Raw genomic sequence first — 19,050 nt, forward strand, 5'->3', positions numbered from 1 at the left:
ATACTGTAAACGTTTACTTTTCACTTTCGTCGGCTTTCCTTATCGATCCGTTACAAGATCTACTATATTCAAAGAAATAATAATAAAAAAGAACACATGGAACTCGCACGCAACTTAAATGGAACTTATTCAGTTTTTTGTCGTGCTCTAAGCTTTACTGAATTATTAGATTATTAACCCTTTGCATTGGAGAGAACTCTCGGTCATCGCTCGGCTTAACACGATAATTCGAAGGATAACGATGTTTATTTAGGCATCTGTATTGAGCATACACAATGCCATAAGCCGGGTATTCTACGAAATAGAATGACTTTTTATTCGAGTTGCTAATTCGCCCGAGCGAAAAAAGCTTTGAGAGCAAAGGGTTAACCATTTTTTTATGCGCGTTTAGACTGTCCGCTTCAGAAAATTGTTTTTTTTTTTTTCTATACACTTATACTCTATTCGAAAACTCAAATTATTTGAAAGTATTTGTAAATATATACAACACACGTTAAATATTTCTTTCATATATAACGTTTTATTTGGTAATTTGAAAAAAAAACAATGTGACAGAAAGATTAAAAGAAAGTGAATAATGACTGAAGATGTAAATAAAGTTATCATTCTATTTATTCTTCGTGCGTCTACGATCCCCGACAAGCCCGTTTATTCTTACATCGTTGGAGATAAATCTATATTTAAAATATAACAGATTAACATTTGCTAAGCGTTTAGAAAAATAAAAATCCATTTTCATTTGCTGTTAAAATTTTACAAGTATGAATAAATGAGATATTTTTTATTACAATTCTTCCATTACGAGAGACTATATTCGTCTTAGGTCGCGAGGATTATGTTGATAACATCTTAGCCATAAATTTGTTTTTATGCTTTGTATAGATAGGCATAATGTAGTATGTCTTTTGACATTTGTGTATATATAGATCGTCAAGGGATTAAAATGGCATCAGTGCGAACAAAGATGTTGTTGACGACGGTCTTTCTTATTTTCACGATTTTTGGCCTCTACTGTATCTACGATTCCCTCAAGCCAAAATATTTTCCACCAGGTACGTTGAATCAATTAAGCGTGTTCTAATTTAGGAATAAGAAAAAACTGTCGTTAACGGTAAAAGTCTATCAAAGACAAATTTCAAAGCGATAATACTCGTGCAAAAGTCTTTTTACCCTCTCTCTCTCTCTCTCTCTCTCTGTCGTACTTACAACATGAAAAAAAAAATAACAAGAATTTGTATATTTTGGCAGGTCCTTTTTGGTTACCGATAATAGGATGTTTAGTGAATTTCAAACGATTACGATCTAAACACGGATTTACGCATTTGGCGGTTAAACAATTGGAGAAATCGTACGGGCCGATCTTAGGATTGAAATTGGGATGGCAAAAAGTTGTTATTATCTCGACTTATGATTTAGTGAAAGAGGCTTTGCTTCGAGACGAATTTAATGGTCGCCCAGAGTCATTTTTCTTCAAAGTTCGTTCTTTTGGTAAAAAGAAAGGAGTGCTGTTTACCGAGGGTCGAACATGGTCCCAATGTCGAAGATTCACGATGCGTCATCTTCGATCATTTGGCTTCGGTCAATCGATGATGGCCACGAAATTGACCACAGAAGTTCAATATCTCGTAGAGAATCTACGAAAGCAATGCAAAAACGGGCCAGTGCAGATGGACAACGCCTTTGACGTAGCCGTGATTAATGCACTATGGACGATGTTGACCGGATGTAGATTCGAATACGACGATGAAAAGTCCACAGAAATACTAGAAAGTGTTCATACATCTTTCAGGTGCTAAGATATTTTGTCAAGTATAATTTGATAAATGAGATGCTAATTATAGGATTTGTAAAATATAGGATAGCGGATACTATGGGTGGACTCGTATCTCATATGCCGTTTCTACGTTTCATCGCGCCGAAATGGTGCAATTACGACGAAACGATGAGAATTTTGAGGATGCAATGGAAGTTCATCGACGACGAGATTACCAAGCACGAGTTAGATTTGACGGATAGTGAACAGCCGCGAGACTTGATTGAAGCTTTTCTATTGGAAATAGCGTCTCGAAAAGAAAACAATTCAGATGAAGTGTTTGACCGTAAGTCGAATTATTTTCTCGCGTTACAAACTCTTATTCTTGATTCTTTTGAAAAGTCAAATAATTCTTAGGGGAGAATTTAATAATCCTCTGTCTGGATCTTTTGCTTGCGGGAACCCAAACAACGAGCGACATGTTGGCTATTACCATATTATTTTTATCGTTGAATCCTCAATGGGTAAAGCCGCTTAAAGAGGAATTGGACAAGCAAACCGGTAGAACACGAGCACCGACAATCGAAGATTCTTCCTCTTTACCAATGGTAGAAGCCTTTTTAGCAGAGGTACACTTCGTCCTACAGTCGTTAATAAGATCAGGAAAGTTGTCAAGTATTTATATTATGTAATTATTAACGCAGGCACAAAGATACTTGATCATGGCACCTTTTGGGGTACCGCACAGAACCACTGTGGACGTTGAATTTAATGGATATCGCATACCTAAGGTCAGATTTCGGTATAACAAAGCTAATTTGAAAAATGTCATCATATAAGCTAGGACGTTGAAGATGTTTCTTTATTTTTAGAATACGTTGATACTCTACGACTTTTTCAGCGTTAACAATGATCCAATTTACTGGGATCACCCGGAAGAATTCCGGCCTCAGCGTTTTCTCGACGAGAACGGTCAATTTCGTCAAAACAATTGGAACATACCTTTCGGATTAGGTGATTTCTCATTTAAAACTATATTTTTGATTTTCATTCGTTATCTAATCATATTCTGTTGTATCATTTTTAGGAAAGAGACGTTGTCTCGGAGAATTACTTGCTCGTTCAACATATTTCTTATATTTTGTTTACTTTATATATTATTTCGATTTTGATATCTCACCTGCCCATGGCATACCGGATCCGAATGGTTACGATAGTTTCACTGTATCACCGAAACCGTACTACCTTAAGCTCTCGATGAGATCCGATATAAAGTAGGGAAATGCACGCCACGTGGCACATGCCACTGGTGATAGATTTGGACTTCTGCGAAATAGCTTGATTTCCTTGAACGCGTAAAACGATTTTTACGCGGTTGAAACAACAAACCGTATTCTAACGAAAATTTTCTTCCGAGAGTCAGCGTTGTACGGCAAACAAATGTGGCGTCGTTTAGCTTATACAGATTGCTTGATCTTGCGATTGAGTTTAATATATATGTCTATTTCAAATAAATCTAATAATAATAATAATTATTATTATTATTAGTCATTTTAGGAACAGACGTTTTTACAGCAAGAAAGAAAAATTGAGGAGTACCCAATGAATAAAACCCTTCCCGCGTTTCCTATATTTCATTTAAAAATATGAATTGAATTAATTTTATGTACAAATAAATATATCATAGATAATTATTAAAAATGAACAATAAGAAGTTATTTTATAGTGGGATAAGAAAAATTCTCATATAAGTCCTTAATAAATAAGTTATAAGATAAAGCTCTTAGTCATTGCGGTACAACTAACACCTCGTAAGGTTTTGGGGAGAGCGTTAGTCCTGGAATTATTTCGATGACGTAAGGTCCTTTATCTTGTACAGGAAGTAGCGTGTACTTTTGCATAATACCAACGAACAGAAGAAAAATAGCGGCTTTTGCTAATTTCTCGCCAGGGCATCGTCTATTTCCTAAAAAATAAAGTCAACTAATTTAGCAGCGTTACAACAGTGCATATGCAATAGGCAACTATAAATAAATTTGTAATTGTTACCCTTGCCAAAAAGCGTCAAATTTGGATCCAATTTAAAAGTGTCATCCTTTAGGAATCGTTCTGGTTTAAATTCGTGCGGATTCGGATATACGTCCGGATCCATATGGACGCTGTATTGATTTATGAGAATAGAGGCATTCTTTGGTATCGTATAACCTTCGAAAATTGTTTCTTCAAAAACTCGTCGTGGCCCAGATATTGGAATTATTCCGCAAATACGTTGAGCCTCGGTAATAACAGCCTCTACATAATCGAGTCTGCGGCAATAAAGAGTTTTGGCTTTTTCATTCTAGACAACAGCATTCCATGCATCACGGACAATGCACCATTGTATAATAAATTAAAGACCTACTTGGACCTATCTTCTAACTTTGGAAACTCGATCAACCCTATCTTTGATGATATTTCTTCCTTGACTTTCTTTTGTACGTCTTGATAAACGACCATGTGCAAAAGAAGGAAATCCAAGGTAGTTGCAGTGGTATTGATGCCGGCAATAAAGAGATCCACCAGTATCAATAGCAATTGATCCTCTAGGAAAATAATTAGTAGTTCGATAAACGTCGATAGGAAAGGAATGAGTTAATTTTACCTGTAAAAATGCGATTCGATTCTTTCTCATTGTACATCTCACGAAGGAACATATCGATCAAATCATTCTCTTTGCCAGGGACATAATTCTCTTTGTGATCGTTTATCGTATTCTAAATAATCAACAAATTTGAGAAGATCGTTAGGATCGTTTGACAAATTGGCTTCGACGAAGATACTGTTCCAACATACCACTAATATGTGCTTCAATTCATTATTGACTTTGACGAGAAGATTGTAACCCGACATTTCTGGTGCAATGTAACGAATCCAAGGAAAAGTAGACAGAGTTCCTCCAGCTAAGTCGAAGGTACGAGCACGACGTTCCATCAGTTTGATAAAATATTGTAATCTATACTTGTGCGTACAAATATAGAAATATATTTTTCTACATATCGAAATATAATATTTCAAATGTTTCAACAACATTAAACGAAGCATACGAATACAAACTTTTCGAAATCAGAGATTCGTTTTCCCGTTGTGAAAGTCCAAAGAACGTTTAGGACAGTAGGTGTGATAATCGGTTTCAATCGATGTATACCACCGTTCTTTAGACTTTCTATAATTGTTACTATTTCATTCTGGATGAGCTTTGACATCTCTTGTTTGCCATATCCAAGGGTCTTTAGCATTCGTACTACCCACGATCGAATCTCTTTCCATTCATCTCCATCGTTCATTGTAATTCCTACATTGTATTGTAATTTATAAGATAAATATAATCAATTATATTTATTTATTCGTATATATGTACAGTCAACCCTCCTATAACACGATACTCTTACAGCGCGGTTTCCGTCAACAGCATCCCATAAGTTCTTTCCGCGTAGCCTAAGAATGTTTAGCCTATGTTTATGGATTTAATTGATGCACCCACCTCAAATCCATTGGTAAACGAAAATAAGGAAAACGAATGGGTGCCAAATGTCGATTTACAAGATGTGAAAAAAGGGCTAAATTTGGCTAAAGAATTAGAACTCCATTTCATTCAAACTGATCATTCAACGGTGCGTAGCGCAAAGTTTAAAAGAGAATTAAGAAATTGCTTAGCTCCCTATAGAGAGGTTTTAGTGGAATTAGAAAAAAAAGCTACAATCGAAAACCAATGTGAAGATGAGCCAAGTGAGGAAGACATTTTACCTATTAAAAGAAGACGAGTTAGGCGACTCATATTATCTGACAGCGAGGATGAGTGTTGAAAGATTAAATTTTACAAAAGTCTTTCTTGTTTTTGTTGGAAAACAATTTTTCAGTTTAGTTTTGGTATCATTTCTTTATATAAACTCTTCAATTCAATAAAAATAATTTATAATTTATCTTGTCCTTATTGGTCTCCATATAACGCGGTACGAATAATGTGATTTGTACTAATTCTGCGTTTCTTATAGCGCGGTTTCCATATAACGCGATACGCACTCACCGCGTTATAGGAGGGTTGACTGTACTTAATACATCGTATCTACGTTACGTAGATAGTGAATATAGTTTTACCTTTTCGTATTCCCATATTGCGTAACTTAATAAATTCGTTCCAAGGCCGACCATCAAAGTTATGGTTACGTTGTAATTTGTGGACAGCGTTCACGCCAGAAACTACTATTATGGTATTACGCATACCTAATTTCAACATTATTACATCGCTTTTATATTTTTGAGCAAGCTTCCAAAATGCAACGTGTTGACTACCATGCTTACGAACTAATCCTTTCAAAAGAGATCGATTACCGATTAACGGCCAAGAAAACGGTCCTAAAAATTCATTGGCTTACATTTACGTAACATAAACACATAGAATATTTTTTTCTAATATTATATTATATAGGATAGATGTTATGCGAAAGCGAGCTTCGAATATGATAAATTCGATCACACGATCAATTAATGCAACTACAATCTTATACAGTTATTATAATATTAATCATTAATATTTATACCTGGTGGATATTTCTTCTGATTCCATCGTTGCATACATTCAAAAATTATCAAAAAAATGGTTATTGTCCATAGTAATATACTGACGTACATTTTGACAACTCTACTTCAAAAAATCTACTAAATCTATTTAAATTAATTTACACTATTAGGTATGTTAATGAATATTGCTATTAAATAAATACACACCAATAGTGAACGTTCAATTAATTATATCACGCTTTGACAAAAAGTTAACAGGTTATACAAATGAAGTACTTGGCTCTTTGCCCGAAACTATAATGGATGTCGGAGCTACAAGAAGTTTCTTAATTGGCCGTACTTCGACAAATGTATATGGGCGCACACAGACATGCGATATGTAACCCATTTCTCGTGTAGGCATTGAAATACGTTGCTTTTCAAACCCCGATAAACTTATGACACAGCGTTAATTTATGAGAGTGTCTAATTTTGAAGGTCAACATCATTTTCATTTCATTTCAAATAACTATCAATTACAATAAATACATAAAGAAAGACTCGCGATAAGGGAATCACAAATTAGTGACAATTAAAGAGTCAAGGGTAATTGAGTACTTACTTAAATGGAGAGAATCACGAGAAACGGGTACGAACGTGTTCAAATTAAATTCATATATTTCAGTAAATTCACGTGCCTGACCGATAAAAATATTGCAAAAATTTCCACCATTACTAGATAAGATAAAAATTACATTCTTTTTTTAATAGACTCGTTTGTAATAGGTTACAAAATCGTACTTGCAAATTCGTACCAAATATATTTACTACTTTAAATAAATACTTTACATATTTACAAAATATTTTCGTTATAATTAAAAATTATCCAAATCGATTTCTTTTTTCGGCCGTTTCCTGGATACATTTTTACCTCTTGCGTTATCTAACTTTCTCTTTTTACTTTCTTTCTTTTTTTGTTGTCTCGCAATTTTACGTTTCGCCGCTAATTCCGGGTCCGTTACAAACTGTAATTATAAATACGTTCGGTGAAAAGATTACGCTTTAGAAAATTCCAGCAAACATTTGACTTATTAAAGTTAATTTACCTGCTGTTTCCGCATCTTTCGCCGTTCTGTTTTCTTACTATCGAGCTTTTGTTGCACGTTACTAAGTAATCTCGCATATTCTTCGGCACCTATTTGTTTTTTAATCGTGGTAGCTACTTCCTTTGCCAATTGACGCAAAGGAGCATTCGATTCTTCGATCGTTGACATTTCTCTTACCAATGGAGACATTAAATTAAAAAGAATTGGATTCAATTCTCCGATTGGTATAGTAGCCACTATACCGGCGATCCATTTGAATACTGCACTTCTCTGATAATAATGCATTTATGTATTCGTAACAGAGAAAGATTATCAAAATTAGGCAATATTTTCATTAAATCAAATACTTACCACCGATATCGATTTAGGTGCTTGAATTATTTCTATATTTACACTTTTTCTCAATCTTTTCATCAGCCAATTAAGGGATAAAATATTGTCACCTTTGTCCTTATTAATGTCGTTGTCGTTATCCTTGTTTGAATTCTTATTTGATTTCAAAATCTTTCCAATAAAGATTAAGTTTTTAATTACTTGGTCCGATAATTCTTCAAACGTCATATCTGGTTGTAGTTGCGCAATTAAATCCAAGGATAAACTTTTTAACGTATCGATAGGATTAGAATAAATATAACTATCTATTGTAGAATGTTCATCGGGATTTTGTAAAATTTCTGCAATTTTGTCCACATCGAGAACAGAGAGTATAAAACCGATCAGCTGCGTGGCTCCTAAACGAACCCACAGATGTGGATGTGCCAACAAAGATTGACTGTACTCTAAATAAAAACAAAATTAATTATGTACCGAGCAAAATTAATTATGTATGTAGAATTCATTTTAAAATAATCAATTATTACCAACCGGCAAAAGAAGATATTTCTTTATTGTATTTTTTATTTCTTAGGAATCCTGGACAGTAAGCCGACAATTTTAATAATAATTGCAACACTTGATACAAGTGATGATCCTTTAATCGTTCTGGATCTTTTATATTGCAATTTTTTGAAAGCTTTTTATTCTTTTCTTTTTCGGAATGTAATCTTACGAAATAACCGGGAGTAAATTTTTGAAACTGATTAATATTATCGTAAAATTGTTGCGACAAAACAGGTAAAATATTTGCAAGACGTGACTCAAAGTTTCCCTTATCAACGACAATAAATATACCACATATCTGCGCAGCTAAACGTCGATGAATTATCTAAAGGAAAAGCAATTATTTTACTTTTTCTTTTGTTGTTTTCAATATTTGCTTGAAAAAAAAGTGCAAACTTTTTTTTAAGATTAGATTGGGATTTTACATGAATAAAATACCTGCGAGTCTTTCAGCCAGGCAAATACAATATCAAACAGTTTATCTTTCTCGTTGTGAGGTAATCGTATTAGCATTTCCTTAATGCACTTTGCACAAAGTTTTCGACATACCGGATCGTCATCGTTTACCAATCTGGCACCGGTATTCACAAATATAAGTCCTGCGTATTTAATAAGCGATTTCTAAAAGAACAAATTTGTAATAATATATACATATATAAACTAAAACTATATACGACTATCTCTAATTATAAAATATAACAAAAAATATATAAAAACTTACCAATGGAAATCCTGTAATAATGCTATGAATCATTTCTAACGCACTAATACGGCCGTATTGCATTTCGTATTCCAATTGAAATAAATAAAATGCTATGTGATCGTCGAGACGATTCTTAAGAGGATATTCCATGAGATACGAGTAAAATACGGTTCGCGACTGTAATCTGACGTGTTCCAATTCCGATGTGATACTCAATGTAGCTACTTTTGTCATAATTTCATCCATTTCCGGTGCCGTCAATTTCCTTTTGATTATTGCTTTGAGCAATCCATAAGCTGTTGCTTGTTTATCGCTATCGTGCAGATCTTGTTCGGCGTATAAAAGCAAAATTTTTAATTGCTCAGCACTAATTGTAAAATGCTTCACATCGCGAACTAGTACTGACATGCATTTGAAAGCTGCCATCACGAGATCAAAATTATCTCCCTTGCTCAAACCAGCCGCTGCATACTTGTGTAAAATGTCGAAGATGGTAGAGCAAATTTCACTTACTGATTCGCGAACAGATACTAAATCCATCTTGAGTATCCAATTTAAACATTGCAACGTTAGAGTGCACAACTGTGAAACGTACGAACAAAAAAATTGAATAAGATTGAAATTGATTGAATTCATGCGTAAAAATAAGTAATAATATTATGTATAAATTTACTTTAACGTGTTGGGACTTCAAACAATTAGTTAAAACCGATACGAGGGGCTCCAAATATGGCTTGAATTCCGCATCTGATACTTTTTCTCTTTTTAGAAATATATGATACAATTTTAAACCAAATTCAATCATCACGTGAAAATTCGTATTCGATGTTGTTTTAGACGCGGCCTTTATTCCCATTCTATTTTTTGGTTCTGCAGGTATTAACAAACAATCTGGCTTTTGCCTCTGCAGTACTTCCGCTTGTTTTTCCGTTAATCGTTCTTGTTTCTTTTTCGCCAATAATTGTGGAATACTTTCCGATACGACCCCGTACAAAAATATAAGCATTTGTTCCAACGGTATAAAAGTATTATCTGCTAAACCAAGGGAAACATTTTTGAAGCATTCTACGACCTTTTGCACCATCTTATGCGAATGCGTTCTTACGAGAACATCTTTCAACGGCATTATCAAATCGATTAAGCAAGACTCTGTTATATATTCTGCCAATATATGAAATATGTCATAACTTTTCGTTGATTTAGCTTCTGTAATATGTTTGGTAATACCAATTACTTCTTTTTCTTCGGCGGTTAATCCGAAGAGATCGATTTCGCAAACCTATATTATTAAAACATTAATTAAGCTAACTTTTGATAATATATAGTTGCGTAATAGAAAAAAGTTTGACCTACCGATAAGATACTTTGCAAGTTTTTATTGATATCAAATTTTTTAAATTGTGGCTTCAAAACAGTTAAAACAGAATGTATCGTATACGCGAGAACGTGAACTTGGAAGCCTTTTGTTAAAAGACTATTTAATTCTTTTAAAAGATAATGAAGATACTTTGGTCCTAAAGTCATCATTATGTTCTGTAGTACTTGGCGAGTAACTCTTCTTACAGATTCTAGGCGAGATTTCAAGAAAGTACAGAGTTTCATGAAGATACTAAAAAGAAGAAAAAGAAAAGGAAGGAAAGAAGAAACAAAATTAATGAGATATAATGAAATCTGGAAAGTGTGCTTATTTGATGATTTTACTAAAAATAAGAGGCATGCATTTACCCTGGTAGATGGAACTCCAAAATATCTTCTGGGAGCTTTTGCAATAACTTAACTAGTGCCAATGCAATAGGAACTCTCGTTAAATCCTCTTCCTCGGTATCGGCTATTACTTTTTTTTTATTAATCTTGTGCGTACTATCTTGATGGGTCCTTGCCGTGATAGAACGATATAATTGTGGTAGTAATCTTTTTGATATACTAAATATAACACGTTTTGCTCCATACTGCGATAGTATTATCTGTCTTTGCAATAATGGCAAGTCTGCCTGTATCTTTTCATCGTTGTCTTCTATATCAGGAATATTTTCATTATTCAATTCCATGTCCAGTTTTTCTTCAGTATTTTCTTCGTTTTCATCTTCATTGTCTTCTTCATCGTCGTTTTTCACGTCATTCAGTTCGTTTTCATCGGTAGACATTGTCGATTCTTTTTTGGAACTTTGCTCCGAAGATTTGTATTTCGAAAGATCGTAATGAAAAGAATCCAGTATTGTCACGATTAATCGAATGACTTGTTTTTGAAATTGAACATTTTTTCTCAACGCATTTAAATAATATTTCAAAATGATTTCATAGTGATACCAAGGTAGAAGTTTGCAAACGGTACCAACCGTTTCAATAGCTGCATCTATCATGTTGTTCTTGTTTAAATAAGCTTCATTACACAAATAGGTTGCAGCAAGTGGAAGAATAAATTGCGTGAGCGTTTTTGGATTTGGCCGTTTGGTCAATGTCTTAGATACGTTACAGAATTTCAACAATGCGCGAGCTCTTCTATGCATTTGCAAATGTTGCATGTTTTCGAAAAAGTCTACTTCGGGATCTGCTTTGTTGCACAACACTGATAAGTCGCGTAAAATAGGATGTACTTCGGGACATTCTAACGACATATGTCCTAAAAAGCCGATCGATTGGAAGCACAACACCTCAGACTTACTGTTTATTCCTTTCTTTATAAGTTGTAAAATCGTTTCGTCCATTATATAACGTCTGTCCGATGGATTATCTTTATATTTTCTTGCCAAATAAGGACCAAGAGTCTTAAGGCACTGACCAGCATAATCTTTAATAGCTAAATCCGAATCATGTTTTAAAAAGAAGTAACAATTATAAATAATAGACACGCCACAATTTAATGTCATCTCATTCGACTCGATTAAACGATTAATACTGTTGAAGGTATCCAGTCTTTTTTGAAAATCCGGTTGTTCAATCCACTTGCGATCCCACGCATTGAGCCCTAATAATAAGTTATAATTTAGCTTGATCAGTGGTTGATTTTCCTTGGCAGATCTTTCACTAATAATATCGTACAATTGTATTAAAAGTTTGCGAGCAGGCACCGACGACGATATCGTACCAATCAGGGGTGCGAGAGCTCTAATATGATTTTCCGGTGACTTCACGTGTTTTATGAGATTTGTAACGGTCGTTAGGAATTCTATAATAATGTCTTCACTTTCACACGTTGCTGCTTTTTTTATTAATATTGGTAAAATAAGTACCAATAATGTATCACACGTATCGGGATCCTTTGCAAACTCAGAGATACGCGATAGAATGGTTAATTCAGTTTTGTTCATACCTCTGCTAAAGTTTTTAAGCTTTTTCTTCATATATTCTAAAATATCATCGACGTGTGGAAGTAAAATAACGGATCCATAATTAATACCCTCCGATAAAAGTTTATCATTCAAAGGAAGTAAATTCGTAAGGACAGACGTTAATGGTTGAACAGGCATATCTACATCCATACGATCCGCATCTGAATTCTTTTTTCCGTAATCCTCCATTGTTAGCATCTTTTCAATCATCTCCAAAATTGCATTAATTACGGACGGATGCGTTTTCGTTCCCAATAAAAGTTTCATAACGTATGGAAGAACCGTAATATCGATATTGTTCTCCTGATGCCTTACGAACAGAGGATAATAACGAGAATTTTGACTCCAAGACATAAATAATTTTAATAAAGCTGTAGGACTATGAATTCCTTCTATGGGTAATTTTTCCAACCAAGGAAACACTATGACATTTAAAACGGCATCTATTTCGTGCCTTTTCCATTGGTAATCTTCAAAATGGGAAAAGAATCTTGCCATTATAGCGATGCAATTAGTTTTAATATTTTTGATGCTCGATAAATAACCAGAATGGACTTGATCCGATCTTTGTAAAATTCCTTTGACTTTGGCCCCGATGCACATCAGTATACCAAGTAAATAGGGTAAAATTTGTCTTGTCATTTTCGCCCCAAATTGTTCAATCATTATTCCTAATAAATTCACGATACTTAATAAACGTTTTGGTGGGATGACGTTATTTAGATCAATAGAATCTACGATATTCTCTATTAATGCGTTCAAGTCGACATTCGCGTTTGTAGAAAATGATAAATATCTCCGAAAAGGTTTAAAGGCCATTTCAACGAACATGATCATTTCATCCTCTCGAGAACCAGCGAGAAAACGCAATATAATTTTACGTTTTAACAATCCACCAGCCTTACCACCAGTTCGCATTCCAGTTTTCATGATCATTTTTGCATAAACTATTCTCATCAATACAGGCATAAGCCCGTCGCGATCATCGTCCAATATAAATTTGCTTTCCGTGTCGACATTAAAACGTGCGAGTTCATTTTTAAAATTCTTCTCGCTAATTAAATTAAACAAATGATCCTTGTACGGTAAAAGATATTTATATTTGTATGTACAAAGGCAATTTAAAGCAGCCTTTTGTATTTCCGGATTCTTAGAAGCAAGCAAATCCAAATATATTTGATGCATTTCTGATTCTCTATATAATACAGTGGGATTGCTCATTTTCCCGTATATCTCCATTTGCGCGAGTAATAATTTTACTTTGTGTATTCTGTCTTGCGCAGGTAATTTAGTATTGTCTACTTTTGAAGACACGTCTTTTTCGGTTGCTTCATCGTCGTCATCCTCGCCGTCATCCTCGTCCTCATCGTCGTTATCGTCTTCTTCGTTCATATTATCGTTTGCAATAGATGCATTTTCATGTTTCTTAATGCTACAAACTTTAGCATCTTCGGAATTCAATTTGAAAAAGTTCGTATTTACGAATTCGATAAAAAAACTTGTCAAATCTCTATTTTTCATTTCACAGTAGTTAACAAAATTAGACATGCACTTCCAAAGAAGAATTTGATAATTATTACTATCTGGTTTATCATCTATTTTATATATTTCTAATTTCAAACTTTCAATGATGTCACATCGATATATTTCCTGATATGTCTTATTAGTTGCACTTGCATCCTTCAATTCGGAAAGAAATACTGGCCAAAATTGAGTACAAGCTTTGTCAGCGTAGCTTGCTATTATATTATTTACAGGATCCCATAATAATGAAAAATTAATATACAAATTGCCCAATAAATATCTAAGAGGAATTTCGTAATACTTCGGATTTAAATTAGTTATGGCATTATTGTCAAACGTTAAACTCTGTAAATGTAACAACTTATCTCGATATTTTTGTATCGTCGCTGGCGCACTTTCAGCTAAATAAATCAGATCCAGAGGATTCTTTTCAATATTTTCTTTAGATAGCATTATACCTTCGACGTTAGCAAATAATGAATAAATATGTGTTACGACCAAACGAATTAGATGAATAGGCGAATTTAACTTTTTAACTATGCAACTGTGTAACGTGTCAAAAAATACTTGATTGAACAATTTTTCCTGGTACGGCGATCCATTGTAAAACGTTAAATACAGATCTACCGCGTTGAGAATGAAAGGATCATCGCTCTGTTTTTCTAACACCCGCATTATCCGTATATCGTGCGTCTTGGTAAATTCATCAAATTCATCTTTGCCCGAAATATGAATCATCGTATCGAGTAACAACAAAAATATAAAATTAAGCCTCTTAAGTTTCATAACATTTGCCGAATTTTCCGTATTTTCGTAATGCAGTATCCCATCGTAAACTGTCAAAAATTGTTTCCTTACCGAACCCTTAACATCCTCGGGAACAAATTTAAAATGTGGTACTATCATTACAATCCAAAAAACATCTAATGACGTAGAATCCATTACACCGTTCAATTCTTTCAAGAAATAATCTATGCTTTCCTCCGACATATTTCTTATATCCAGATTGTACTTCTTCCATTTGTTCAAAGTTATACCCCAAAGGCAAGGAGGTACTTTTTGTTTTATTATTTTACCTAGTAACTTTACTTCTTCGGATTTCACTCCAATGGTATTACATCGTTTCAGCAAATGTGGTAATACCAGAGACTCGAATGACGAATAGTGTATCAATTTTTCAATTGCATCGTATAATAATTCTACATTATCTATGGACATTATTTTACCAAGCATATTACTCGAGTTTTCTTGAGTCAATTTAACGTCAGATAGAAGAATATTTATTAGCGCATTGATAATCTCCGATAAAACATTATTTCTTTGAAAATCGTCAATCATATGCATCAGCTTTTTAATCACAGGTGCAGGATTGTTGAGCATCCTTCCATTTTTATGCTTGAGAACAATATTCATGAGACATAAAATAAGTTCTACGTGATTCTTTCTTCCTAATGCAACTTCTTTGGTTGTTGTATCTAACATTTTAAAGAATGTGTTCCAAAGTTCATCGCATTTGGAATAATGTATATTCTCTAGAATGCAATTAACCACTTGTTTTATGATTGTATATGCGAGATCTTGATTTATAGATTCATCTTTTAGAGAATGAAAATAAATCAATAGCATCTGCTCTGCACAGGAATGAAATTGACCTTGCGTCCCAGATATTACTTCGAACATTAATTTTCCACAGCCAATAGCACCGCGTTCATTATTCTCCATTATTTTTAACAATAATTTGACAAATCCTTCTTTGTCTTTAACTTTTCTAACGACAAATGCAAAACTTTCTGCAGCGAAATTATTAATATAATATGGCTGTGTATCATTAAATAGTGGCAATAGTAAATCCAAAACGGTTTTTACATTTTTCACTAAATACCGCCATAGAAATTTGAATAAATAGGCAAGAGCTACGAATGCGTATTCTATTTGCTCCGAGTTTTTTGTTTTTAATAAACTGACTATGACATTTAAAAATTCCGGAAAATATTCGTAAAAATCTTTTTGTAGATCTTTTGCTAAAGCAACTACCAACCTGTAATATACAACGGTGCATATGTTATATATTATTTAATTATCGTTAATAATGAAAGTTGATAGATTAAGATTGAAATTCGGCAATACTCACTCCAGTATAGGTTGTAAAAACAAAACATCTTGTTTTCTTAGATATTCCAAAAGTAAATCTACTACATACTGCTTCTTATTTAACAATTGAGGAAGAGTAACAATATCATGCACTTGTTTTTTAAAGCTACAATAGCCCTCTGTTAAATTCAAAAAATTCCATTTTTTCAGTGTTTCATGAAAATACGTTTCAATCTCCTCATCATCTTCCTCATTTTTGTGCACAACGCGATGAAAAATATCAATGTCTATTTCATTTACCCGTTCGGAAAATTTTTTAAACTGTAGAATAAAATTTTATGTTAGATCAAATGTGAAATAAAAAATGTATCTTACGGAGAAAATATTTAACAGTCATGTAATTACAGTACCTGAAAAGTATTTTTTCCCTTGTGCCGTAACGGTTTATTCTTCATTTTGATATACTATTCCAAAATTGCCCCTATTTCATTTAATAATTAATATCATAAATGGTACACGTGATACGCACTACGAGGTTATAACACGTTGGGAAAACAACCGGAAACAACTAAGAAGACTCGTATTGTGTACACCGGAAAGCAGGAAAATTCTAGAGAAGCAAACTCTCTTCAAAGAAAAGACTCTACGTAGAAGCGCTCTCTACTCATTTTGAAAGGAACTATTCTCTAGGCGTAGCATGGCGGCAATTTACGGAACACGTAAAACGATAAGTTTTCTTAATTCTCTGTTCTCTCACTATCGAGCTGTTGTACTGCAACGGTTATATACATGATTATAGCTTAAAATAAACTTATTTTTGATATATAATGTATACAAAATAAAAGTAAAGCAATTGTTGATATATTTTTACGAAAATAATGGCTCAATCTATCCTCGTGTGTCTAACAAGTATAATTTTTATTATAACATTTAGTTTATTATGCAACAATTTGTATAAACACTTTAACGGGTAAATTAATTTATAAAAATGTTCGCAGAACAGATAAGTACCCCATAGATGTCTTCAGTATCTACAAATACAATTGATAAATATATTTGATTATCCAATGAAATTTTTCTCTATAGTTGGAATTAATGTATAAAGGAAAAAAGATATAAGAGCAGTTAGAGTTCAGTAAATTTGAATGCTCACATCGGTAAAAGTGTACAATGATAAGGCGCGAAATTTGGCAGACGTCAGTTGGAGTGGTTTACTCGTGCGCATCATGCAAATGTAAATTAATTTGAAATTTGTCGATAACGTATCGTACCATTTGATGTTGTAAAACGCTTCGTTCAAGTTCATGCTCTACGTTAAAAAATATCAAACTTGATTACATTGCGAATAACTTAGCGTTTCGGTAGATCAAATGACTTTCGAATCGAATTACTTCCTGAATGAGACCTTCACCGATGTAGCAATATACAAATAATGTAGTCGATAATCCACAAGCATGTATTAGAAAAAGAATAACTTGATCATCTTCCTTCTTGGCCAAAGACTGGGAAAGAGAAGGAAAAAGAGTAACTGAAATTGTTGGGAAAAAAGGAAGTAAAGAAAGTATAGTATCGTATCTATTTACCACGAGCATCTGATAGCCAGCCAAACAAAGCTGAAACGTAGTCGCTAATAATTGTTGAAAAATAATTGCAGTAAAAGTATCTTCCAATGTTTCTGCCAATCTGAAATGCGTTGAGTATACTTCCGAAATGATACTTACAATTATATTAGTCAATAGTCAATCGTCTAACTTCACGTGTACTTATCTCGATAAAAACAATTCAAAGGACAAAAAAGCACTGCAACTTGGCGTGAAAAGAAAAAGCTAATTTTCGAAATATTTATCATAAAGTCTTTCTCCATTCTTTGGCACTTTAATGAGAGACTCAAATTCTTACCTGATGAGACGACAATGTTCAAGGATTACATTCCTTATACCTCGTTTGCTATCCTCTAAACTTTCCGCAATTCGGTGTTTCAGTATCACGAATTGGGCAGTTATGTGAAGGGCCGAACTAGCGAAAAGGCAATCGACTCCAACGTAAGCGGAAACGATCAGAGGAATGGACAGGCTCTGATATATACATCCAAGAAGGAAACTCATCGTATCTTTTGGCTTTATGAGCGGCTTTATTTTGTAAGGTAACTGATACTCGAATGTCGTATTAAGCATAACTGGAATAAATGACACTAATCGAATAATAGAACATTAATAATCGTGTGTAAAACGTTACCCGATTGTACAGACGTTAGAGCTTCTCTAACGAAATACGAGACGAGTACCAGGGTCATCGATGGCACAGTTATCGCGATAAATCTATATGATAATTTGTTGTAATGATAAAATATCGATCTCTCCTCCGTATTACGATAATTTTCATAGGAGAAATCTTGTTGAATTTCTTTCAGGAACCGAGCAATCGGTCGGCTGTTTATTCTGCAAGTGATCATCTTCATAAGAGTAGTAGACATTAATATATTTTCAACAAGGTTCACTATAACATAATCGAAATCCAACAAATGATCGAAGAGATTGAGAAAACTCGCAGACGCGATGAGACATCCGTAGATAAAATATATTAAAAATATCGAGTCGCGTACTTGCAAGGGCCAAATACCCGAAATACGAAGCAATCGTTCGTTCCATGTTAACACTTTGATGGCATATGAGGATTCAACACTCTGAAACGACAACAACGTTGATATTTTGCGAACACGCAAACTCGTAGAAAAGGATTTCTTCTTAGCATTAAACTAATTAAAAAATGTGTAAAGTTGTACTCGTACTTTTCCCTTATTTTCCATTTGATTCGCACGAAAGTTGTCGAGAAACTGGCCCTCGAACAACTGATCCACTCCAGAGGTAAACTTGGACGTACGAAGGAAAAAAAGTTATCCAAGTTTTGGTAAGAAAAATTGATATGTCTGCTAGACGACGAACCTCTAATAATGGATTACAACAATAGAATGGTATATGCGCATGAATGATACAGTTATCCTATCCTTTCTTTCTTACTTTTTTTTTTTCTTTTTCTTCTTTAGCCCCATCGATCATGCAATTTCCCTTAATCAAGTAGTTAATACGTCTTTAGTAAAAAATAATAGCTAGATTGTAAGAAGAGCTAGTT

The 19,050-nt window shown here is 33.8% G+C and overlaps 4 protein-coding genes across 4 annotated transcripts; 1 reads left to right on the forward strand and 3 right to left on the reverse strand.

The window, feature by feature from the left end:
* The first annotated feature begins 839 nt into the window (after positions 1 to 839).
* On the forward strand, positions 840 to 3,285 carry LOC122515519 (methyl farnesoate epoxidase-like). Its single transcript, XM_043632909.1, has 7 exons — positions 840 to 1,052; positions 1,249 to 1,789; positions 1,858 to 2,099; positions 2,171 to 2,382; positions 2,458 to 2,544; positions 2,626 to 2,767; positions 2,841 to 3,285. Exons 1-7 carry the CDS (start codon positions 899 to 901, stop codon positions 3,029 to 3,031), a joined length of 1,569 nt encoding a protein of 522 aa, XP_043488844.1. The 5' UTR covers positions 840 to 898; the 3' UTR covers positions 3,032 to 3,285.
* A 145-nt stretch (positions 3,286 to 3,430) lies between these two features.
* LOC122515521 (probable cytochrome P450 305a1) lies at positions 3,431 to 6,860 on the reverse strand. The gene is made up of 8 exons (XM_043632911.1): positions 6,331 to 6,860; positions 5,888 to 6,145; positions 4,847 to 5,084; positions 4,586 to 4,745; positions 4,395 to 4,506; positions 4,155 to 4,335; positions 3,803 to 4,059; positions 3,431 to 3,719 (listed from the first exon to the last, which is right to left on the reverse strand). The coding sequence occupies exons 1-8, from the start codon at positions 6,419 to 6,421 to the stop codon at positions 3,541 to 3,543; spliced, it is 1,476 nt and encodes a 491-aa protein (XP_043488846.1). The 5' UTR covers positions 6,422 to 6,860; the 3' UTR covers positions 3,431 to 3,540.
* Positions 6,861 to 6,949: 89 nt separating this feature from the next.
* Positions 6,950 to 16,495, reverse strand: LOC122515514 (small subunit processome component 20 homolog). The gene is made up of 11 exons (XM_043632897.1): positions 16,332 to 16,495; positions 15,962 to 16,242; positions 10,703 to 15,868; positions 10,331 to 10,586; positions 9,651 to 10,256; positions 8,996 to 9,559; positions 8,713 to 8,895; positions 8,260 to 8,599; positions 7,747 to 8,174; positions 7,396 to 7,665; positions 6,950 to 7,314 (listed from the first exon to the last, which is right to left on the reverse strand). The coding sequence occupies exons 1-11, from the start codon at positions 16,374 to 16,376 to the stop codon at positions 7,165 to 7,167; spliced, it is 8,289 nt and encodes a 2,762-aa protein (XP_043488832.1). The 5' UTR covers positions 16,377 to 16,495; the 3' UTR covers positions 6,950 to 7,164.
* A 359-nt stretch (positions 16,496 to 16,854) lies between these two features.
* LOC122515605 lies at positions 16,855 to 18,727 on the reverse strand. The gene is made up of 6 exons (XM_043633006.1): positions 18,710 to 18,727; positions 18,114 to 18,604; positions 17,821 to 17,994; positions 17,313 to 17,637; positions 17,075 to 17,230; positions 16,855 to 16,952 (listed from the first exon to the last, which is right to left on the reverse strand). Exons 1-6 carry the CDS (start codon positions 18,725 to 18,727, stop codon positions 16,902 to 16,904), a joined length of 1,215 nt encoding a protein of 404 aa, XP_043488941.1. The 3' UTR covers positions 16,855 to 16,901.
* Positions 18,728 to 19,050: the final 323 nt, after the last annotated feature.

The sequence above is a fragment of the Polistes fuscatus genome, unplaced genomic scaffold, assembly GCF_010416935.1.
Source record: "Polistes fuscatus isolate 324 unplaced genomic scaffold, CU_Pfus_HIC Scaffold18, whole genome shotgun sequence".
Lineage (NCBI taxonomy): Eukaryota > Metazoa > Arthropoda > Insecta > Hymenoptera > Vespidae > Polistes > Polistes fuscatus.